The sequence below is a fragment of the Procambarus clarkii genome, chromosome 39 (genome assembly GCF_040958095.1).
Source record: "Procambarus clarkii isolate CNS0578487 chromosome 39, FALCON_Pclarkii_2.0, whole genome shotgun sequence".
NCBI lineage: Eukaryota > Metazoa > Arthropoda > Malacostraca > Decapoda > Cambaridae > Procambarus > Procambarus clarkii.
In genome coordinates, this window is record NC_091188.1 from 31,640,190 (window position 1) to 31,666,100 (window position 25,911).

At 45.7% G+C, this 25,911-nt stretch overlaps 1 protein-coding gene across 1 annotated transcript; it reads right to left on the reverse strand.

The window, feature by feature from the left end:
- Positions 1-24,562, reverse strand: LOC138372669 (spore coat protein SP96-like). The gene is made up of 3 exons (XM_069338171.1): positions 24,430-24,562; positions 23,434-23,583; positions 1-374 (listed from the first exon to the last, which is right to left on the reverse strand). The coding sequence occupies exons 1-3, from the start codon at positions 24,560-24,562 to the stop codon at positions 1-3; spliced, it is 657 nt and encodes a 218-aa protein (XP_069194272.1).
- Positions 24,563-25,911: the final 1,349 nt, after the last annotated feature.

Below are 25,911 nucleotides of genomic sequence, written 5' to 3' on the forward strand. Positions count from 1 at the left end.
TTACAGCTTTGGGTATTTCCTCTTGTAAAATGTCACCAGCAGCAGCAACAAGCAATGATGGCATGTCTGCTGAAACTGGATGATGGTTGCAGGAATGGATGTAGATGTGGATGTTATATCTGAAGGAACAGTACTAGTGGTTGACATTGCAGGAGTGGATGTTATATCTGAAGGAAGAGTACTAGTGGCTGACACTGCAGGAGTGGATGCTGATGTGGATGCTATATCTGAAGGAATGGTTTGAGTGGCTGTCATTGCACCTGTGTTGAGCCACGATGATAGTTTTGGAAGTTTTCCAATGTTCTCCTTCTCCTCTGCAGCTCTCTTCCTCTTCCTCTTCTGTGCTCCACTCAAAACATTACGTTTCATTTCAGCTGAAAGGTTTATTCACTTGGAAATATATCTTAAATATTTAATATTTAGTCCCACACCAGGATGTTGGGTTAACTTATATAAGCGTGCTTGCAACAAGACCTAAATATTTAAACAGTCTGCTTCCATAATGAGCATGTCCTATGCTCGTGGGGCACCTATGCTCGTGGGGCCCCTATGCTCGTGGAGCCCCTATGCTCGTGGGGCCCCTATGCTCATGGGGCCCCTATGCTCGTGGGGGCCCTATGCTCGTGGAGCCCCTATGCTCGTGGGGCCCCTATGCTCATGGGGCCCCTATGCTCGTGGGGCACCTATGCTCATGGGGCCCCTATGCTCGTGGGGCACCTATGCTCGTGGGGCCCCTATGCTCGTGGGGCCCATATGCTCGTGGGGCACCTATGCTCCTGGGGCCCCTATGCTCGTGGGGACCCTATGCTCGTGGGGCCCCTATGCTCGTGGGGACCCTATGCTCGTAGTCCCCTATGCTCGGGGGCCCCTATGCTCGTGGGGCCCCTATGCTCACTTCTGGGGTGTGAGTTTTCAGTTGCATATTGTCCTGGGGACCATTCAGGCTTGTTCGCATTTGTGTTCCTCACGTGTGCCCCAAAGAATGAGGTGATTTGGTAAAATGCTATGCCCAAGAATACTATCCGAGTGCCGGCGGTGGGGTGGTTCAAATAGCCTCGGCTATCACCTCATTATGTCCGGTCGTGATGGTCAAGTGGATTAAGGCGTCTTCCCGCCAAACACACACCGAAACTACGACGTTGGTACAACGTTCGAACAAGTTTTAACACTTCCTAACCAGTTATAACAACCAATATAGCAAGTTGTAACAACGTTCTAATGCGTCATAAACACGTTAAGCCAAGATGTAACAACTTTATTACAAGTTGTAACAAGCGGAAAATAGAGACAGTTTCGGTTTGTGTTTCCAGGGTTGTACATACCAGTTGCGTTGCTTCTGGGAGTATGGGTTCGAGTCACTTCTGGGGTGTGAGTTTTCAGTTATATATATATATATATATATATATATATATATATATATATATATATATATATATATATATATATATATATATATATATATATATATATATATATATATATATGTCGTACCTAGTAGCCAGAACGCACTTCTCAGCCTACTATGCAATGCCAGATTTGCCTAATAAGCCGAGTTTTCCTGAAATAATATATTTTCTCTAATTTTTTTCTAATGAAATGATAAAGCTACCCACTTCATTATGTATGAGGTCAATTTTTTTTATTGGAGTTAAAATTAACATAGATATATGACCGAACCTAACCAACCCTACCTAACCTAACCTAACCTATCTTTATAGGTTGGGTTAGGTTAGGTAGCCGAAAAAGTTAGGTTAGGTAGGTTAGGTAGCCGAAAAACAATTAATTCATGAAAATTTGGCTTATTAGGCAAATCTGGCCTTGCATAGTAGGCTGAGAAGTGCGTTCTGGCTACTAGGTACGACATATATATATATATATATATATATATATATATATATATATATATATATATATATATATATATATATATATATATATATATATATATATATCGTACCTAGTAGCCAGAACGCATTTCTCAGCCTACTATGCAAGGCCCGATTTGCCTAATAAGCCAAGTTTTCATGAATTAATTGTTTTTCGACAACCTAACCTACAAAACCTAACCTAACCTAACTTTTTAGGCTACCTAACCTAACCTAACCTATAAAGATAGGTTAGGTTAGGTTAGGTAGGGTTGGTTAGGTTCGGTCATATATCTACGTTAATTTTAACTCCAATTAAAAAAAATGGACCTCATACATAAGGAAATGGTAGCTTTATCATTTCATAAGAAAAAAATTAGAGAAAATATATTAATTCTGGAAAACTTAGCTAATTAGGCAAATCGGGCCTTGCATAGTAGGCCGAGAAGTGCGTTCTGGCTACTAGGTACGACATATATATATATATTAAATGGAAATGTTTGTCAGTTGGAGGTTAGAGGGAAGATGGGACAGATGGGGAAGAGGGGAGAGGAAGAGGGAAAAGATGGGAGAGGGAGATGTAGGTGAGTGGTGGAGAGAGGGATAAGGAGGAAAGTGTTGAGGTGGAAGGTAAGAGAGGGGCCTGGTAGCCTGGTGGATAGCGCGCAGGACTCATAATTCTGTGGCGCGGGTTCGATTCCCGCACGAGGCAGAAACAAATGGGCAAAGTTTCTTTCACCCTGAATGCCCCTGTTACCTAGCAGTAAATAGGTACCTGGGAGTTAGTCAGCTGTCACGGGCTGCTTCCTGGGGGTGGAGGCCTGGTCGAGGACCGGGCCGCGGGGACACTAAAGCCCCGAAATCATCTCAAGATAACCTCAAGATTGGGATGGGGGAGAGGATGGGGGAAGGGTAGGGGCAGGATAGGGGTTGAAGAGGGAGGAGAGGAGACAATAAGGGTAGGGGGAGAGACAGACTATCCCAGGCACCACTGGGTACCCCTTCTTGTATATATTCCCGGCGAGACAGAAGTTGTTGGGCGCGTTTCATTTCACCTAATGCTCCTGTCCACCTAGCAGTAAACAGTCACCCAGGAGTTAGTCAGGTTGTTGTGGGGTTGATCCCTGGGGAGGGTCAGTAATTACACTCTGGGGGGGGGGACCTTGATCCCTGGGGAGGGTCAGTAATTACACTCTGGGGGGGGGGGACCTTGATCCCTGGGGAGGGTCAGTAATTACACTCTGGGGGGGGGGACCTTGATCCCTGGGGAGGGTCAGTAATTACACTCTGGGGGGGGGGGGACCTTGATCCCTGGGGAGGGTCAGTAATTACACTCTGGGGGGGGGACCTTGATCCCTGGGGAGGGTCAGTAATTACACTCTGGGGGGGGGGACCTTGATCCCTGGGGAGGGTCAGTAATTACACTCTGGGGGGGGGGACCTTGATCCCTGGGGAGGGTCAGTAATTACACTCTGGGGGGGGACCTTGATCCCTGGGGAGGGTCAGTAATTACACTCTGGGGGGGGGGGACCTTGATCCCTGGGGAGGGTCAGTAATTACACTCTGGGGGGGGACCTTGATCCCTGGGGAGGGTCAGTAATTACACTCTGGGGGGGGGGGGGGACCTTGATCCCTGGGGAGGGTCAGTAATTACACTTTGGGGGGTGACCATGATCCCTGGGGAGGGTCAGTAATTACACTCTGGGGGGGGGGACCATGATCCCTGGGGAGGGTCAGTAATTACACTCTGGGGGGGGGACCATGATCCCTGGGGAGGGTCAGTAATTACACTCTGGGGGGGGGACCATGATCCCTGGGGAGGGTCAGTAATTACACTCTGGGGGGGGGACCTTGATCCCTGGGGAGGGTCAGTAATTACACTCTGGGGGGGGGACCTTGATCCCTGGGGAGGGTCAGTAATTACACTCTGGGGGGGGGGGACCTTGATCCCTGGGGAGGGTCAGTAATTACACTCTGGGGGGGGGGACCTTGATCCCTGGGGAGGGTCAGTAATTACACTCTGGGGGGGGGGACCTTGATCCCTGGGGAGGGTCAGTAATTACACTCTGGGGGGGGGACCTTGATCCCTGGGGAGGGTCAGTAATTACACTCTGGGGGGGGGGACCTTGATCCCTGGGGAGGGTCAGTAATTACACTCTGGGGGGGGACCTTGATCCCTGGGGAGGGTCAGTAATTACACTCGGGGGGGGGACCTTGATCCCTGGGGAGGGTCAGTAATTACACTCTGGGGGGGGGGACCTTGATCCCTGGGGAGGGTCAGTAATTACACTCTGGGGGGGGGGACCTTGATCCCTGGGGAGGGTCAGTAATTACACTCTGGGGGGGGGGACCTTGATCCCTGGGGAGGGTCAGTAATTACACTCTGGGGGGGGGGACCTTGATCCCTGGGGAGGGTCAGTAATTACACTCTGGGGGGGGGCCTTGATCCCTGGGGAGGGTCAGTAATTACACTCTGGGGGGGGGGGTCCTTGATCCCTGGGGAGGGTCAGTAATTACACTCTGGGGGGGGACCTTGATCCCTGGGGAGGGTCAGTAATTACAGTCTGGGGGGGGGACCTTGATCCCTGGGGAGGGTCAGTAAGTACACTCTGGGGGGGGGGACCTTGATCCCTGGGGAGGGTCAGTAATTACACTCTGGGGGGGGGACCTTGATCCCTGGGGAGGGTTAGTAATTACACTCTGGGGGGGGGGACCTTGATCCCTGAGGAGGGTCAGTAATTACACTCTGGGGGGGGGACCTTGATATAAGCCTAACATGTATTGTATGTATATACTGGCGGCCTGTCCCCCGACACAGTGAATTAATTATATATAGAAGATAATGTCTGTCTGAGATTGAAGGCCAGACACTTTGGGCCAGCCTCACCCAACTTACCAAGATGACACATGGTGGGCATGGGAGTGTCATAGGCCAGGCGGGGTTGGCCTTAGTGCCAGACTTTAAGAAATATTGACATCTATAATGAGCCCCCCCCCCCCCCACCTGCAATTTTCCAAGATATCTGTAGTGAAATTGGGATATGTGTTTCCGTAGAGTTTTGATGGTAACTTCAGTTGTTTACCAACACATTATCATAGTTTACTGGAAATCGATGAACTCCAATATTTTCATAGACAGGCAGACAGACAGGCAGACAGACAGACAGACAGACAGACAGACAGACAGAGAGACAGACAGACAGACAGACAGACAGACAGACAGACAGACAGACAGACAGACAGACAGACAGACAGACAGACAGACAGACAACGAGAGAGAGATAGAGGGGGGGGCAGGAGAGGGAGAAAGAGAAAGATGAAGAGAGAGTGGAGAGAGGAGAAAGAGAGAGAGGGGGGGGATGGGATGGGGGCTACAGCAGGAGAAGGAGAGGTGAAGGATGGATAGAGGGGGAAGAAGGGAAGGGAATGTCTCTTAGGCGGCTCCTGTATGTGCCTCTAGGCGGCCCCTTTATGTGCCTCTAGGCGGCCCTTTATGTACCTCTAGGCAGCCCTTTATGTGCCTCTAGGCGGCCCCTTTATGTGCCTCTAGGCGGCCCTTTATGTACCTCTAGGCAGCCCTTTATGTGCCTCTAGGCGGCCCTTTATGTACCTGTAGGCGGCCCTTTATGTGCCTCTAGGCGGCCCTTTATGTACCTCTAGGCAGCCCTTTATGTGCCTCTAGGCGGCCCCTTTATGTGCCTCTAGGCGGCCCTTTATGTGCCTCTAGGCGGCCCCTTTATGTGCCTCTAGGCGGCCCCTTTATGTGCCTCTAGGCGGCCCTTTATGTGCCTCTAGGCGGCCCCTTTATGTGCCTCTAGGCGGCCCCTTTATGTACCTCTAGGCGGCCCTTTATGTGCCTCTAGGCGGCCCCTTCATGTGCCTCTAGGCGGCCCCTTTATGTGCCTCTAGGCGGCCCTTTATGTGCCTCTAGGCGGTCCCTTTATGTGCCTCTAGGCGGCCCCTTTATGTACCTCTAGGCGGCCCTTTATGTGCCTCTAGGCGGCCCCTTCATGTGCCTCTAGGCGGCCCCTTTATGTGCCTCTAGGCGGCCCCTTTATGTACCTCTAGGCGGCCCCTTCATGTGCCTCTAGGCGGCCCCTTTATGTGCCTATAGGCGGCCCCTTTATGTGCCTCTAGGCGGCCCTTTATGTGCCTCTAGGCGGCCTTTTTACGTACCTCTAGGCGGCCCCTTTATGTGCCTCTAGGCGGCCCTTTATGTGCCTCTAGGCGGCCCCTTTATGTGCCTCTAGGCGGCCCCTTTATGTGCCTCTAGGCGGCCCTTTATGTGCCTCTAGGCGACCTCTTTATGTACCTCTAGGCGGCCCTTTATGTACCTGTAGGCGGCCCCTTTATGTGCCTCTAGGCGGCCCCTTAATGTACCTTTGGGCGGCCCCTTTATGTGCCTCTAGGTGTCCTCTTTGTGCCTCTAGGCGGCCCCTTTATGTGCCTCTAGGCGGCCCTTTATGTGCCTCTAGGCGGCCTCTTTATGTACCTCTAGGCGGCCCCTTTATGTGCCTCTAGGCGGCCCCTTTATGTGCCTCTAGGCGGCCCTTTATGTGCCTCTAGAAGACCATTTATGTGCCTCTTGGCGGCCCCTTTATTGGCCACTAGGTGCCTCTTTATCTGCCTCTAGGCGCCTCTTTATGTGCCTCTTTGCGGCCCCTTTATGTACCTCTAGGCGGCCCCTTTATGTGCCTCTAGTCGGCCCCTTTATGTACCTCTAGGCGGCCCTTTATGTACCTCTAGGCGGCCCTTTATGTACCTCTAGGCGACCCCTTTATGTACCTCTAGGTGTTCTCTTTGTGCCTCTAGGCGGCTCTTTATGTGCCTCTAGGCGGCCCTTTATATGCCTCGAGGCGACCCCTTTATGTACCGCTAGGCGGCCCCTTTATTTACCTATAGGCGGCCCCTTTATGTGCCTCTAGGCGACCTCTTTATGTACCTCTAGGCGGCCCTTTATGTATCTCTAGGCGGCCCCTTTATGTGCCTCAAGGCGGGCCCTTTATGTGCCTCTAGGCGGCCCCTTTATGTACCTCTAGGCGGCCCCTTTATGTGCATCTAGGCGGCCCCTTTATGTACCTCTAGGCGGCCCCTTAATGTGCCTCTAAGCGGCCCCTTTATGTGCCTCTAAGCGGCCCTTTATGTGCCTCTAGGCGGCCCCTTTATGTGCCTCTAGGCGGCCTTTTATGTGCCTCTAGGCGGCCCCTTTATGTGCCTCTAAGCGGCCCTTTATGTGCCTCTAGGCGGCCCCTTTATGTGCCTCTAAGCGGCCCTTAATGTGCCTCTAAGCGGCCCCTTTATGTGCCTCTAAGCGGCCCTTTATGTGCCTCTAGGCGGCCCTTTATGTGCCTCTAGGCGGCCCCTTTATGTGCCTCTAGGCGGCCCTTTATGTGCCTCTAGGCGGCCCTTTATGTGCCTCTAGGAGATCTCTTTATGTACCTCTAGGCGGCTCTTTATGTGCCTCTAGGCGGCCCCTTTATGTACCTCTAGGCGGCCCTTTGTGCACCTTTAGGCGACCCTTTATGTACCTCTAGGCGGCCCTTTATGTACCTCTAGGCGGCCCTTTATGTACCTCAAGGCGGCCCTTTATGTACCTCTAGGCGGCCCTTTATGTACTTCTAAGCGGGCCCTTTATGTACCTCTAGGTGGCCCTTTATAAACTTCTAGGCGGCCCCTTTATGTGCCTCTAGGCGGCCCCTTTATGTACCTCTTGGCAGCCCTTTATGTACCTCTAGGTGGCCCCTTATGTATCTCTAGGCGGCCCTTTATGTACCTCTAGGCGGCTCTTTATGTGCCTCTAGGCGGCCCTTTATGTACCTCTAGGCGGCCCTTTATGTGCCTCTAGGCGGCCCCTTTATGTACCTCTAGGCGGCCCTTTATGTACCTCTAGGCGGCTCTTTATGTGCCTGTAGGCGGCCCTTTATGTACCTCTAGGCGGCCCCTTTATGTGCCTCTAGGCGGCCCCTTTATGTGCCTCTAGGCGGCCTCTTTACGTACCTCTAGGCGGCCCTTTATGTACCTCTAGGCGCCCCTTTATGTACCTCTAGGCGGCTCTTTATGTGCCTCTAGGCGGCCCTTTATGTACCTCTAGGCGGCTCTTTATGTGCCTCTAGGCGGCCCTTTATGTGCCTCTAGGCGGCCCTTTATGTGCCTCTAGGCGGCTCTTTATGTGCCTCTAGGCGGCCCTTTATGTGCCTCTAGGCGGCCCTTTATGTACCTCTAGGCGCCCCTTTATGTACCTCTAGGCGCCCTTTATGTGCCTCTAGGCGGCCCTTTATGTACCTCTAGGCGGCTCTTTATGTGCCTCTAGGCGGCCCTTTATGTGCCTCTAGGCGGCCCCTTTATGTGCCTCTAGGCGGCCTCTTTATGTACCTCTAGGCGGCCCTTTGTGTACCTCTAGGCGGCCCCTTTATGTGCCTCTAGGCGGCTCTTTTATGTCCCTCTAGGCGGCGCCTTTATGTACCTCTAGGTGGCCTTTTATATTTCTCTTGGCGGCCCTTTATGTACCTTTAGGCGGCCCCTTTATGTACCTCTAGGCGACCCCTTTATGTACCTCTAGGAGTCCTCTTTGTGCCTCTAGGCGGCCCTTTATGTACCTCTAGGCGGCCCCTTTATTTACCTATAGGCGGCCCCTTTATTTACCTATAGGCGGCCCCTTTGTGTGCCTCTAGGCACCGCTTTATGCACCTCTAGGCGGCCTTTTATGCGCCTCAAGGCGACCTCTTTATGTACCTCTAGGCGGCCCCTTTATGTACCTCTAGGCGGCCTCTTTATGTGCCTCTAGGCGGCCCCTTTATGTACCTCTTGGCAGCCCTTTATGTACCTCTAGGTGGCCCCTTATGTATCTCTAGGCGGCCCTTTATGTACCTCTAGGCGGCTCTTTATGTGCCTCTAGGCGGCCCTTTATGTACCTCTAGGCGGCCCTTTATGTGCCTCTAGGCGGCCCCTTTATGTACCTCTAGGCGGCCCTTTATGTACCTCTAGGCGGCTCTTTATGTGCCTGTAGGCGGCCCTTTATGTACCTCTAGGCGGCCCCTTTATGTGCCTCTAGGCGGCCCCTTTATGTGCCTCTAGGCGGCCTCTTTACGTACCACTAGGCGGCCCTTTATGTACCTCTAGGCGGCTCTTTATGTGCCTCTAGGCGGCCCTTTATGTACCTCTAGGCGGCTCTTTATGTGCCTCTAGGCGGCCCTTTATGTGCCTCTAGGCGGCCCTTTATGTGCCTCTAGGCGGCTCTTTATGTGTCTCTAGGCGGCCCTTTATGTGCCTCTAGGCGGCCCTTTATGTACCTCTAGGCGCCCCTTTATGTACCTCTAGGCGGCCCTTTATGTGCCTCTAGGCGGCCCTTTATGTACCTCTAGGCGGCTCTTTATGTGCCTCTAGGCGGCCCTTTATGTGCCTCTAGGCGGCCCCTTTATGTGCCTCTAGGCGGCCTCTTTATGTACCTCTAGGCGGCCCTTTATGTACCTTTAGGCGGCCCCTTTATGTACCTCTAGGCGACCCCTTTATGTACCTCTAGGAGTCCTCTTTGTGCCTCTAGGCGGCCCTTTATGTACCTCTAGGCGGCCCCTTTATTTACCTATAGGCGGCCCCTTTATTTACCTATAGGCGGCCCCTTTGTGTGCCTCTAGGCACCGCTTTATGCACCTCTAGGCGGCCTTTTATGCGCCTCAAGGCGACCTCTTTATGTACCTCTAGGCGGCCCCTTTATGTACCTCTAGGCGGCCTCTTTATGTGCCTCAAGGCGGGCCCTTTTTGCACCTCTAGGCGGCCCTTTATATGCCTCTAGGCGGCTCTTTATGTGCCTCTAGGCGGCCCTTTATGTACCTCTAGGCGGCCCTCTATGTACCTCTACTCGGCCCCTTTATGTACCTCTACTCGGCCCCTTTATGCACCTCTAGGCGGCCCTTTATGTGCCTCTAGGCGGCCCCTTTATGTGACTCTAGGCGGCTCTTTATGTGCCTGTAGGCGGCCTCTTTATGTGCCTATTGGCGGCCCTTTATGTGCTTCTAGGCGGCCCCTTTATGTGCCGATAGGCGGCCTTTTATGTGCTTCTAGGCGGCCCCTTTATGTGCTTCTAGGCGGCCCCTTTATGTGCCGATAGGCGGCCTTTTATGTGCTTCTAGGCGGCCCCTTTATGTGCTTCTAGGCGGCCCTTCATGTGCCTCTAGGCAGCCCCTTTATGTGCCTCTAGGCGGCCCCTTTATGTGCCTCAAGGTGGCCCTTTATGTGCCTCTAGGCGGCCCATTTATGTACCTCTAGGCGGCTCTTTATGTACCTCTAGGCGACCCTTTATGTACCTCTAGGCGACCCTTCATGTACCTTTAGGCGACCCTTTATGTACCTCTAGGCGGCCCCTTTATGTGCCTCTAGGCGACCCCTTTATGTACGTCAAGGTGGCCCTTTATGTGCCTCTAGGCGACCCTTTATGTGCCTCAAGGCGGCCCTTTATGTACCTCTAAGCGGCCCCTTTATGTGCTTCTAGGCGGCCCTTTATGTACCTCTAGGCTGCTTCTTTATGTACCTCTAGGCGGCCCTTTATGTACCTCTAGGCGGCATCTTTATGTACCTCTAGGCGTTCCCTTTACGTACCTCTAGGCTGCCCCTTTATGTACCTCTAGGCGGCCCCTTTATATACCTCTAGGCGGCCCCTTTATGTGCCTCAAGGTGGCCCTTTATGTGCCTATAGGCGGCCCTTTATGTACCTCTAGGTGGCCCCTTTATGTGCTTCTAGGCGGCCCTTTATGTACCTCTTGGCGGCCCTTTATATACCTCTAGGCTGCTCCTTTATGTACCTCTAGGTGGCCCTTTATGTACCTCTAGGCGGCCCTTTATGTACCTCTAGGTGACCCTTTATGTACCTCTAGGCGGCCCTTTATGTACCTCTAGGCGGCCCTTTATGTGCCTCAAGGCGGCCCTTTTGTACCTCTAGGCGGCCCCTTTATGTATCTCTAGACGTCCTCTTTATGTACCTCTAGGCGGCCCCTTTATGTATCTCTAGGCGTTCACTTTACGTACCTCTAGACGTCCTCTGTATGTACCTCTAGGCTGCCCCTTTATGTACTTCTAGGCGGCCCTTTATGTACTTCTAGGCGGCCCTTTATGCACCTCTACGCGGTCATTTATGTACCTCTAGGCGGCCCATTTATGTAACTCTAGGCGGTCCCTTTATGTGCCTCTTGCCGGCCCTTTATGTGCCTCTTGGCGGCCATTTTGTACCTCTAAGCGTCCCTTTTATGTACCTCTAGGCGGCCTCTTTATGTGCCTCTAGGCGGTCTTATTATGTACCTATAGGCGACCCCATTAAGCACCTGTAGGCGACCCATTTAGGTACCTCTAGGCAGCGCCTTTATGTACCTCTAGGCGGCCCCTTTATGTACCTCTAGGTGGCCCTTTATGTACCTCTAGGCAGCCCTTAATGTTCCTCTAGGCAGCCGAATTATGAACCTCCAAGCGGCCTCTTTATATGCCTCAAGGTGGCCGCTTTAAGTGCCTCTTGGCGGCCCCTTTATGTGCCTCTCGGCAGCCATTTTACTCGTTGCCTTGTGGGGTTGAATGTTATACTCAGTAGGCGCTTCTGTAGTTTTATTGATTAAGACAACAAGGTGTATAACTGGCCAGCCGAGGTCCACCTACTCTGAGTCTGTTGGGAGAACTGGGCTGCTGGGAGCACAGCTGGTGACTGTCTGTCTGGCATGACGTCAGAGGCCTACTTGCCTGTGATTGGTTATGTCTCAACGGACATACAATTTGAATATAACACCGCTCGGACACGCTACCAAGTCGACGTCCCTTGTCGACAAGCTCTGGCTAGCTATATAGTTACAATGATACTGAAAAGACTTCGGTGGCATTCAATAATGGCTTACATGTGAAATTTAAATAATAAAACATTGAAAGAAGATCAGGTGTGCGTAATACTAACAACTCGGCATATGCACCAAAAAAAAAATTCATCATAATAGGTGAAAATCATGGTAACAATGCTTTGATTAAACAAGAGTATTAAGAATATGTGTATGTCTACTGATCAGATATGAACAATACAACTCAAGGTATTGCCTAAACAAAATTATTAACCTGTGTCAATGGCATGTGCTCTAAAACCATACAAAATTAAACAATTATTACATTAATGGAACAAAGTTCTGACCTAACAACCACAAACGAATTTTAAGATTAGATAATGATTTTTTTTCTCTTTTTTCTTTTCTTCAATGTGCAATATATTTACACGACCAATGTACAATATATTTAATGTTCAATATATTTACAAGCTATATACAAGGCCTGGTGTGGGAACCGACCTGTGAGATTTATATTTATTTAATTTATATGAATTTATATATACGTTAATTTATATACTTCGATAGCAATTTGTATAATGATAAGTGGACTGTATTTCTGCAATAATCTCATAATCTCACAAATCGATCCTCTACACATTAGGGGGGGTTATTAAATTAATATATATGCAGCCAATCAAACTACAGTAACTACATACATTGAAAAGGTTCCTTATCTTATAGTACAGCAGGTTAGTCCACCAGGTATAACTAGGGTGTAGACACCAAATTATCCTCTTTGAGGTAGCTTCCATCACCCAGTAACTGGTGCACAAAATCTTCCTCCTCGTCTTGACCTGTCAAAAGGGCGCTAGCTGTAAAGCCAGATACCTATATATGACAAGTTATATCAGAGAAAATACTGTACATGGAACATTAAAGACCTGGCTTAATTACCTTTAGTTTGAGGCTTCCACGTGCTCTAACCGGGACACCCTATATAATGACATTAATGGCCATAAATGAAAGATACATGGGTTTCGGATAGACACTTAACTTGAATTTGAAGACAGCGTGTTGATAATGGTACACTTTTAGTTTCCATAACACTACATCCAAGTAAAATTAACAGGAGCCGAATTTGCTCCTGTGAGCCTCTGGTCTAGTCTCAACAATGGCTGCTTCTAACACTCCATACTATTGACGCCTGGCCGACATTGTCCAGATATGATAGGAGCCAAATTTGCTCCACCCGTCTCGGAGGTGACACAACAATGGCTTCCCTCCTTCCCCACTCTGACGCCTGGCTTACATTGTCCACATGTCAGAAAGTGATAGAAGGGTCACATTTACTCTACTTTAATATTGATAATTAAGTTAATTTATATAAGATGTTTTATGATGGTAAAGTCCAAAGACTAATGTATTTAAGAACAATTCCCAGCAGAATAGCTGGTGAATTATAATAGTATGTGGTGATGATATTCCGTTTTCTATAGACGGTAATTCCACTACAAGTTACGTTTTCTATGGGTAACTTTTTTATACAATACAGCTATTATCTGTATGATTATAAAATGGTGTCGGATTTTCTGACATAATTCCCCAGGGGCTGCTCACGGGTCGAAGTCCTAATTAGAACAGACGAACACCGATACTCCTCCTTCGAATTATTAGATTAATTTGATGTTAGTAGTTAGTAATCACACATTTGTGCGTCTGTTCGTGCAGGACGGATGTCCCGTACTAGAGTTGCAGGGGTTAGAAGTCTAATGCGATTTCATTTCCCTGTCAACTCTTGAAAGGCTAATATTCAAGCCTTATTACATATTATTTAACCCAGAAGACTGAATGTGATCAAGTACTACAGTCAAGTATGATTCAGGGACTGCAGTGAGATCAGTGACATTAGATATAACTTGAAGTTTCTTCAGGTAACTGGTCACTGATATATAAACACTGAGGCCCATGGAATACATCTTGATTAAATAATAAATGTATCAAATCGGTCATCAGATTTATTGGGGTTTAATTTAGTTAATTGTTTCAGAAGATTGAATAGCTCATCATTAAAGTAAAGTATGGTTCTGAGACTGCAGTGGGTTCAGTGACATTGGTCGCAGTGACTTGTAGCTGTTTTAGGCTACTGTTCACTGATTTGCCACTGAGGCCTCATGAACTCATCTCCAGCTTCAAATGATGATACTAACATCAACCTCTGTTACTATAGTCAGCTGTAATCTCCTTAGTATAATGCTACTGGAGAAATATAATCAGCTGACAAATTTAGATCTCTACTGGTATTGTTTATCTGCAGGCATAGGTCTCCTCAGGCTTGATACTGGGCCTGAGAGTAATTTACCTCCTGCAGAGTTTAACATGGTTATACCCTGATATTTAGTAGGGCTACCGATGAATCGATGGCAATAGTCTGTCCCTACAAGGAGACCGAAGTCGGTGAGGTGATCAGACTTAATATTATCTGCCAATTTTATTCCTCTATTTCTCAGGAATTTGGCTGTTGCTCTCAGACCTTGAACTTGTAGGTCTACTGGTATTTTGTCCACCACAATGGCTTGTACTCGACAGATGTACCTGCCTAAACGTACTGATGGTTGTACCACCTGGTAGACTTGAGGTCCTGCATCTGTTACAAACCCTGAGATGTTGAATGACGTCTGGGCTACAGGCCTTAATTGTAATTCATCTGCCAGCTTTTTAGTGACATATGTTCTCTGGGATCCTTGGTCAAACAACCCACGGGTATGGACCTTGGCCCTCTTATTCAGGATGGTAATTTGGGCAGTAGGCAAAGTCGTATTACCTTTAGACTTTGCCGATTGGACACTGTTTGTTGGTTGCACCTTGCAGTACTGTACTGAGGTGGGAATGCTATCTTCCACCTTGGGGTTTGGAGACGTTGTTTTGGTGTCTCTGCACAATGCTGCATGGTGCTGACCTTTGTTACACCTATTACAGGTGTGTAATTGGGTATCACAGTCGTTGATGTTATGTTTCCTGAGGCACCTCGTGCAATGTTGCAAATCTTTGAGTCGCTCAACACGGGCGTCACTATCAGGAAAATTAGGGCAGTGGTACATTGAATGTTTCTCATTGCAGAACAAACATGTTCCATAGCTTCCTGTACCCTTTGGTGTCATGTTCTTGGGTGACACAGTAACTATAGGCTTGGAGGGTCCCACTGCATATACGCCCACACTGCCACTGTTCCACTTTGGTGTTGAATTATATTGTCTAGATTGATTTGGAGTACCTTTGGTACTCTGTGGTTTACTATTATTGGTTTCTGAGGGTTTACTTGGTGGTTTTAATTTGTCATGTGTTCGTAATTGATGAACTACTGACTTTAAACCTTCAGATATTTCATTCATGGATAAGATGCTTTTATTGTAATGAACACTCATTTGTCTCAATATGTCCCTAGGTATTTTCTCCTGGACAATTATTTTCAAGACCCACTCAGCCCCGTTTGTATCTGCTGTCAGGCTGAGGGCATTGATCATTGATTCTACCTCCAGCTTGAAGACTTGGAGTGAATCAGCTGAAGCCTCCGGTGGGGGTAAATGCAACAGCTCATGAACTAAATGTGATGTTCTTACTTCTGGATCAGCATAATTATCTTTGAGGAGTTTTACTGCCAGATCATAGCCGTCATTAGTTAATCTCAGATGGGATACTACTGTTTTAGCCTCACCTGATAATTGGCCTTGCAAATAAGAGAATTTACTACTCTTTGGTAAAGATTGTTTTGAGTCTACAAGGTCAACGAATTTGTTCCAAAATTCGTCCCAATCTTCCTCATCTTTTCCTGAGAAAGTGGGTAAATTAACTGGAGGGAGTCGAGCTTCTGCTTGACTCGTATTAGATGCAACTCTTGTTGTTGTTGCTGTTGCCTTGTTCTGGGCAATTAATTTGACATAAGGCTGTAACGTGGCCTGAGTGTGATCTTCATAATTCGCAAGATCAACCATAATGTCGTCTATTTCTGTTTCTGATAAATTGGTGTTGGCAAGTTCAGCCACATATGTTGCTATTTGACATTTGATTTGCTCAAATTTACCTGCAGCTGCTTGATAATAGCTTTCCAGGTCAGCATAATCAACTGTTGATTGTTGTGACAAATCTTCACATTTCTTGATCTGTCTTGTTAAATGGCCTTTAAGACCTGCAAGGATTCTTTTCATTCTCCCTGCGTTATCCATACTGGCTCGTTGGTGAAGCCTTGTGGGACTTGTACTTGGGCTGCTCATAATACTGAACAAGCACTGATGGTAGCCTAGGGTAAATTCTGCACTCACTAGGCAATAATCCTACCTCTACTAGAGGTTAGCACTTAAAATTAATACACATTATATATATATACAATCATACACACTAATGATTTGAGTGATAAACCAGTGTCATGGAAGTACCTTTAGGTTAGCTCTTCTATATCACCCTAGGATGGTAGAGACACTAATTAATCACTCAAAGGTGTAATGATCATAAGTAAATTATTATATATACAACTCAACTTGAGTTGATAAAAATTACACCCAAAATAGGGTCTGCACCATTCATTAATGGTGTTAGGTTGATCAATATAGTACAACTGACTATGGTAATAATGGGACTAAGATGAGCAATAATAGTTCAACTAGTCATTTTTAATATCCTACCCTGTTGTGGGTTGGCAATTAGTAAATATTATACTGTGATCACTAGTGCAATATATTAAATAATTCTCTATTTTGGAGAAATAATATACACAATTATTGATAATAGCCTCTTAATTGCCTCTATGAAACTTCTAATATTATCTAGAAGTATTAAATATTATTAGTGACCTCGCGAAATAAACTCCACAAAATTCGTAGATAATCTCTCGCGAAATGTAACACCACGAAATCCGTGAACAATCTTGCGAGGACACAGCCACTAATTTGGCTGGCTTCTATATTAGCGCTGTCATTTCACGAAATAACACGCCACCAAATATCTGTGGGTGTCCCTGAAACCGCTGACTAAGGCTTAACTGAACTGAGCGGGGCTCGTGAACTCGCACGAGTCAACGCCGCCGTCTTGACTGGCTTTGTTTAAATCACACTGCACTAGTTTATTTAATGAATCCACTGGTTAACTGGTTCATCCGGTACTAAGATGACCAAATGTGGGTTCAAAGGATCAAATAATCCGTCATCCGATTCGAAGATGACCAAATAATGTGGGAACCGACCTGTGAGATTTATATTTATTTAATTTATATGAATTTATATATACGTTAATTTATATACTTCGATAGCAATTTGTATAATGATAAGTGGACTGTATTTCTGCAATAATCTCATAATCTCACAAATCGATCCTCTACACATTAGGGGGGGTTATTAAATTAATATATATGCAGCCAATCAAACTACAGTAACTACATACATTGAAAAGGTTCCTTATCTTATAGTACAGCAAGTTAGTCCACCAGGTATAACTAGGGTGTAGACACCAAATTATCCTCTTTGAGGTAGCTTCCATCACCCAGTAACTGGTGCACAAAATCTTCCTCCTCGTCTTGACCTGTCAAAAGGGCGCTAGCTGTAAAGCCAGATACCTATATATGACAAGTTATATCAGAGAAAATACTGTACATGGAACATTAAAGACCTGGCTTAATTACCTTTAGTTTGAGGCTTCCACGTGCTCTAACCGGGACACCCTATATAATGACATTAATGGCCATAAATGAAAGATACATGGGTTTCGGATAGACACTTAACTTGAATTTGTAGACAGCGTGTTGATAATGGTACACTTTTAGTTTCCATAACACTACATCCAAGTAAAATTAACAGGAGCCGAATTTGCTCCTGTGAGCCTCTGGTCTAGTCTCAACAATGGCTGCTTCTAACACTCCATACTATTGACGCCTGGCCGACATTGTCCAGATATGATAGGAGCCAAATTTGCTCCACCCGTCTCGGAGGTGACACAACAATGGCTTCCCTCCTTCCCCACTCTGACGCCTGGCTTACATTGTCCACATGTCAGAAAGTGATAGAAGGGTCACATTTACTCTACTTTAATATTGATAATTAAGTTAATTTATATAAGATGTTTTATGATGGTAAAGTCCAAAGACTAATGTATTTAAGAACAATTCCCAGCAGAATAGCTGGTGAATTATAATAGTATGTGGTGATGATATCCCGTTTTCTATAGACGGTAATTCCACTACAAGTTACATTTTCTATGGGTAACTTGTTTATACAATACAGCTATTATCTGTATGATTATAAAATGGTGTCGGATTTTCCGACACCTGGAACAAGAAGACTAACATCTGCGTGACAGCAGTCAGGATTCACTGGCCACAATGTGGTTGCTAGAACATTAATAAACTCTTATGACAAGCACTGTAAAAATACAAATGATAGTAGACTTAACAATGGCATCTAATTTATAACAAAATAAAGTTGAGAAAAACTATACATTATATCTAATGGTAAGAATAAGACACATATGGTAGAAATACTGCAAATGATTTTTTTTTTCAAAACAAACAGAATAACTGCAGAGTGCACTCAATTATAAATTCTGCGGATATCTACACCTAGCTCATCCAGAGCACTATACAACTCTGGCTCTGACTAAAGGTCCGGAACAGATGAAACTTCATGTGACAAACTATCATCTTGAGAGATATCCTCGTTAATATCTAGCCATTGGACATGGGGTGAGTGCACGGTTGAAAAGAGAGGTCTTGATCTAAGATTATAAGTGCTAGTATGGGGTTGCTGAACATTAAGTGGTCTGTCAACCACAGAAGGTGGTGTTTCAATAGGAGTATCTGTCTGGGTAAGTTCATTGTCATCTTCCTCATCAGTCTCGTCAACAGTCATTTTAGCTAACTTCACGTGGTCTAAATGTTCATTTATATACTCTCTTGTTACTAAGTTCTTTAGTCTGTACTTATTACCTTTGATAAGCTCGGTTACCTTATATGGACCCAAAAATTTCTTAATTAACTTATACATAGGACCAGACCTGTGTTGGTTAAGTATCATTACTACAGATCCAATAGTTATTTTACTGGGTTTAGCTCGTGCATTCCTTGCTAGGGTGAACTCGGCTGTTGCTTTGGACAGTTGTTCACGTATTTTCTTGAATACTAGTTGCATTTGTCTACGCTTCACTTGAACAAAATAATCTAGTTATATAAGGGAGTAGGAGGTATGTTAATCAATTCATTAGGGAGGATCTTATCTGTACCATAAAGAATAGCGTGAGGTGTGTCACCAGTAGAAACATTAATTGAAGAATTTATAGCACACTGAATTAAGGGTATAAAATCATCCCAATTGTTGTTATCAAAATTCAACGTGACTCTCAAGGCATCTAACACTTTCCTGTTAGTACGTTCGGCTAGTTCATTACTTGCTGGATGATAAGGCATGATGCTACATTTTTTGATGTTATATAAATCACACAAGCTAGTTAAAATTCTATTACTGAATTCTGGACCATTATCTGAAAAGATTACTTTAGGCATACTATATCTACAAATTATTTGGTCATGGAATGCACTTGCTATAGTTTCTGCTGTTTTGTTCGGGATAGGAACTAGTTCGCAAAACTGTAAAAAATTATCGACCATTACAAGCAAATGTTTGTTCCCTTTCTCTGTTTCCGCAAAATTTGTCAATAAATCCATCGATATTCGTTCCCAAGGAGCTTTAGTTGCTGGGTACACCTGAATTGGATTAGGTCCTGAAACATGCCCCTTGTGCTGTAAGCAGGTTAAACATCTTTCAACATAATGAGCAATCTCCTTAGCCATTTTTGGCCAAAAATACTTCAATCGACCTTGTTGGAGTGTACGATCCTTTCCTGGATGTGCACTTGCAGGAGCATCATGGATAATTTTTAACACAGTTGGTACCAAGACAGCTGGAACAACTAACTGACAACATTTCCTCGGGACTGTCCCTAGCTTTACTACTCTACTCAGTAAATTGTCCAACATAACTAGTTCTTTCAATGGTACTGGCGGTTTATGAATCGGGCGAGTGTCTTGCTTAGTCAAAAATTTAATGACGGGTGCCCATATGGGGTCTTGTCTTTGTTCCGTTTCTACTACTGTAGCATCTAATGCTGGGTAATTTAACTGAATCGCAGCTACGTGTCGAGAAAACGCATCGGCTACAACATTTTGCTTCCCTGGAATATATCCAAATGTGGGATTGAATTCTTGAATTGTGAGCAAATATCTAGCAAACTTTCCAACTGGATTCTTATTTTTGAACAAGGGAATTAATGGTTGGTGATCTGTAAGAACATGAACTGGGTAATTATAAATTGTATCCTTGAAATGTTTAAGTGCCCAAACAACTGCCAAGGCTTCTCGTTCTGTTGCACTATAATTTTTCTCTTCTTTAGATAAAGTATGGCTAGCATAAGCTATTGCGTGATCTCTGTGACCTGTTTGAAGTAATGCAGCACCTAAACCTATGTCACTAGCATCTGTAACCAACGTAAAAGGTTTAGAAAAATCTGGGTACCTAAGGACAGGTGACGAAATCAAGGCTGACTTGAGTTTTTTGAATGACTGATCCTGGGCCTCTCCCCAAACAAAGGGTTCATCTTTTTTTTGCAACTTGTAAAGCGGAGCGGCTATAATAGAGAATCCAGCAATAAATGAACGATAAAATCCTACAAGACCTGTGAACTGTCTTACGGCTTCTGCGGTACGAGGTGTTGGAAAATCACGGGCAGCAATAATTTTTTATTCATTCAATGTAATACCTGAAGGTGTAACTGTATGACCTAGGAAATTAATCTTTTGCTTTAAAAATGAACATTTTGCAAGCTTTATTTTTAAATTAGCTTCAGCGAGCTTTGCAAGTACTTTCTCAAGGTTCTGGAAATGAGTCTGAACATCTTGCGACATGATTATGAGATCATCAAGGTAAACTAGAAGAGTACTTCCTATCAATCTACAAAATAGATTTGTCATGAGCCGTGAAAAGGTTATTGGACTACTCCGCAAACCAAATGGCATTCTTTTGAAATGAAAATGACCATTGGGAGTGCTAAAGGCTGTCAATTGTTTACTTTCCTCATCAAGGGTGATTTGCCAGAATCCCTGCAACAAATCTAACATTGAGAATACTTTGTTTCGGCCAATACTTTGCAACAAATCATTTAGAACTGGAAGTGGGAAACGATCAGGTATTGTTACTCTGTTAAGCTTGCGATAATCGATTACAGGTCTCCAAGTCCCATCTCACTTTGGTACTAGAATCAATGGAGCGTTCCATGGCGAATTACTCGATTCAATTACATCACTCTGTAACATTTCCTCTACAAGTCTATCGGCTTCTGCTCTCTGAGAATGGGGAAGACTGTAAGCTGGTACATAAATAGGCGTAGTTCCTTGTTCAAGGGGAATTTTATGTATAATAAGAGGAGTGAGACCTAACTTTTCTCCTGGTAGAGCAACAACAGCTCAATTCCTGTTCAAAATTTCCAAAAGCTGAGCCACAGAGTCAGGAAAATCAGTAGGACTAAGGTGTTGTGCTTTCACCTCTGGCTGAGATCCCTGTTCTCCTGGTGTGAGTGTACAAACAATATGATCCATGGAGACATCATCCACAACTCGCACCGGTAATGAGTAATGGGCAAAATCTACAACATGGGTACCAGACTGGAGATGGATGTCGGCATTACTAGTGTTTGCAATAAATAATGTAACAGTACCATCCTGCACTGTGTGCCAGGAGGGTTCAACAAATGTACCATTCATTTTACATGTTTCACTTTCTGCAATCACATCCGACAACTCAGGCACTCCCTGAACCTTAACTCTTATTCTGGTGAGAGAATGAGAGTGTAGCACAGTGTCAGTAGCCGTGGAACCACTGACTTCAGAGATGGAAGCTGCCAGGCGAGTGAGACAACGAGAATCCGTTAGGGCGTCCCCTTCCAGAAAGTCCCGATACTCATTCTCCTTAACAACTGCACAACTACTATGCTTCAATCGAGTGCCTGTTTTCTCGGGTATGCTACCACTACAAGGATCTGACAGACCTACGCTAGCAAGGCGGGTGTCAACAAAATTAACGTAATCTAATTGGAGGTTGAACTCATGGCCCTGTTGATACATGCTACACAAGGGTATGACGTGGTCTTTGATACTTATATTCCAACGATGGAAAAACAATGCAATATTTTCATCAATCATGATGTACAGACCTAAGAGAATGTCTCCAGGAAAATGAATAATGTCAGCAACTAAACATGTTATAGACAATGTGACATCATTGAACTTGAGTGGGAGGTCAATTTCACCCTGAACTTTTACTTTATTTCCTGAAATACTACTTAGAAAAGGTATGTGTGACTGTTTTAAAGTAGTAGGGTGATTACTTTCAATGTCTCTAAGAGCTGAGGGCTTGACAATATTAATTTTTGCACCTGAGTCAAGAAAAACTTTTAAAACTCTACCATGTACGATTACTGAGACGAGGGGACCATCACTTGAGACTGGACAAGTTACTACTTTTGACTTATGTTGTCTAGGTTATCTGTGTCTTGTTTGTGTCAAATTTACTGTGATCCGTCAACATCTACAACTGGTCTAGAGTCAGCGTCCTCCTCTGTCAAGTGTCCAAATCTATTTTGGGTAGCTACTGAATACACAGGGAGGGCACTAGGATTGGCTAGCTTGAATTGGTTAGCGGATGGCCTTGGGGGTTTCCCGACGAAATGGAGTGAACATTCTGAACTCCAGCATTCTGTGACCGAGTATTATAATTTGAAGTTGCATTATAACTGGGCTGGGAGTTGTAATTACGTGAGTTCTGATAATGTCTTGGACACTGTGCGCCTCGCCAAGAATGACCGTGGGAGTTACGAGGTGGAGATGTCCTTTGCCTAGCTCTACAATCCGCAGTGTGGTGACCAACTTGTTTATGGTACGTGCAATATGGAAGCCTAGAATGATTAGATTGATGAGGAGGCCGAGAGAATTGTCTAGGAGGTGATGATCTAGGGGCGGACCAACAGTCCCTTGCGAGGTGGTTACTCTTACCACAATGCCAACATGAGGGAGTGGATGATTGTGGACTATGGCATTTCGGCATTTTATGAGGCGGCGAATTTGACTGGGGGCTACGAGCATGGGTACGCTTCTGCGACCAAGAGTTTGTGGGAGGATGCTGAGAGCTTGTTACTACATTTACAGTATCAGAGGGTGGCAACAGTTGAGCACTTCGAGGAGCTAGTTTATCGGCGGCATTGTTAATAGCCTCAAACACTTCACCAATTTCATGTTTAACTCCAAAATTTTGTTGCTCGATGATCGGTTTAGTATGCTCTTGGGCACAAGGCATTAAAGTCCCAAATGCTATCATCTTGACCTCAGGGGACAGATTATTGTCTTTATCTAACCAAGTTTAATTATTCATAGCAGAAACTAAGGCATACAGATACTGATCGAGCATTAAACGATTCACCAGGCTACATGGTGGCATTGACAATTTTCTTAACTAACCTATACGGGTCAAGGTCTCCTTTATTAACAAAGCGCTAGCGAAAGAAATCCTTAAATTCGGGCCAAGACTGGAGGCTAACAATGGCTTTCTCATCAACAACAAAACGTGCATCACCTTTGGTTGTGTCCACAGCTGACCGTGCAATTGCCAAGTATTCGGCATCAGTAGGCTTAGAAAAACGTGCAACAGTTTTCGCTTCAACCTTACTAAACCATGACTCTAATAAGCGGGATTCACCAGCAAAAAGAGGAATATCCATTTCCTGAGCTGATCTCTGGCCATTGGGATGAGCAACTGTTCCCGTTGAGTCTGAAGGTTTTTCAACAGTGGTAGGCATTGTCACAGCCGTGGAAGTAATGTTAGAATGCAGATTATAATTAAGTGCACCTGGCATCAGAAATAGTATAAACAAAAATAAACACACAAAAAAATATCAACTTGGCCAAAGTAAGAAAAAAATGGCACAAATAAAACTATTAAATTGGGCTAGGCAACAAATAATTAAGAACAAGCAAAGTGTGAATTAAATTAGCACACATAATTAAGAACTAGCAAAATTGTGAATTAAATTAGCAATCTGGTATGAATATGGCTGGGATTAGAAGCATGCAAATTAATTAAACCCAGTCTAAGCACAGCAATTTAGAATAAAAACTGTAAAATGCAATTGCAAAATTTCATTAAAAAGATTCAACACAACAAGTGGCAATGCAAGAAATATGGATGTAGCACATAAACTGGACACAGGAATGTATATAACTCCTATGGTAAAAGTTTAAAATAAAATGCTTAAAGGATAAATTTCAAAGTTAGGTCTGGAGAAATATAAAAAAATTTCTATGTTCTATTGTCTATGGAAATCTCAAAATCAAATTTCTATTATGCAAAATAAACTGCTAGAAAAATTATTTCTTACTTCTCTCACCTTTGAATTCACTAATGACACTAGTAACAATTAATGAATAATGGAATCAATGCAGGGAATATTGAAATGTCTCATAGAAACTGTGGGCCTGGAGTACTGAACCGGCTCCAATATTTAACAAGTCACTGAAAGGTTAATTCATAAGATATTTTGGATATATTTACATTAAACCTCATTAATAAATCATAGCACACGATATCTTAGCTCATAATTACTTAACTCAGGGCTGCAGGATTTGTAGTATAACAGTGGCCAAAACGAAAAACGGTGATGAGCCGTGTGAAGAAGCACATGTGAGGTGTGTTTACAAACTGGTGCAATGGCAGCGCTCCTGGCGGCGGTGGCGCGAAGCTCGGGGGACCCCACACTCTGTTGATGTTGGAAGCGCGAAGATAAATTCTGACGACGACGATATTGCGACGATGGCGGTGGAGAAAGCATGACAGGGAGACAGGGGTTCACAGCAGAGTGGTGTAGCCGGAGGCTGTGGCGATGGTGAGAGGTGGCGAGGTGTGTGAGCTTGGGGAGGCGACACTAGTCAAACGGTTGTAGACTTTTTTTCGGCAATTGTTTCTCAATAGAGCGCACAACACAGCTGCAGAGCAGTTGAAACTGTAGAAGATGATTGCAATAGCTGGAACTGGTACAGGCAACACACAAGGCTTGTTGATGTGGGCTTGGGTGGCGGTGGCGGTGGTTCCCACGTGGGCGCGAGATTCAAAAATAATTTGAGTATAACAGATTATGCACCTCTAGGCGGCCCTTTACGTGACTCTAGGCGGTTTCTTTATGTGCCTCTTGGCGGCCCCTTTTTTGTGCCTCTAGGCGGCCCTTTATGTGCCCTAGGCGCCCCTTTTTATATGTCTCTAGGCGGCCCCTTTATGTACCTCTAGGTGGCCCCTAGATGTGCCTCTAGGGGGACCCTTTTATGCACCTCTAGGCGGGCCATTTATGTGCCTCTAGGGGGACCCTTTTATGCACCTCTAGGCGGGCCATTTATGTGCCTCTAGGGGGACCCTTTTATGCACCTCTAGGCGGGCCATTTATGTGCCTCTAGGCGGGCTTTTATGTACCTCTAGGCGTCCCCTTTATGTGCCTCTTGGCAGCCCTTTATGGGTCTCTAGGCGGCCCTTTATGTACCTCTAGGCGGCCCTTTATATGCCTCTAGGCGGCCCTTTATATGCCTCTAAGCGGCCCCTTTATGTACCTCTAGGCGGCTCCTTTACGTAACTCTAGATGGCCACTATAGGTACCTCTAGGCGGCTCTTTATGTACCTCTAGGCGGCTCTTTATGTACCTCTAGGCGGCCCTTTTATGTACCTCTAGGCGGCCTCTTTATGTACCTCTAGGTGGCCCCTTTATGTGCCTCTAAGCGACCCTTTATGTACCTCTAGGCGGCCCTTTTATGTACCTCTAGGCGGCCCCTTTATGTGCCTCTAAGCGACCCTTTATGTACCTCTAGGCGGCCCTTTTATGTACCTCTAGGCGGCCCCTTTATGTACCTCTAGGTGGCCCTTTATGTGCCACTAGGCGGCCCCTTTATGTGCCTCTAAGCGCCCCTTTATGTACCTCTAGGCGGCTCCTTTATGTACCTCTTGGCGGCCCCTTAATGTGCCTCTAGGCGGCCCTTTATGTGCCTCTTGGCAGCCCATTTATGTATCTCTAGGCGCCTCAATATGTGCCTCTAGGCGGCTCCTTTATGTGCTTCTAGGTGGCTCCTTTATGTGTCTCTAGGCCGCCTCTTTATGTACCTCTAGGCGTGCCTTTATGTACCTCTAGGCGGCCCTTTA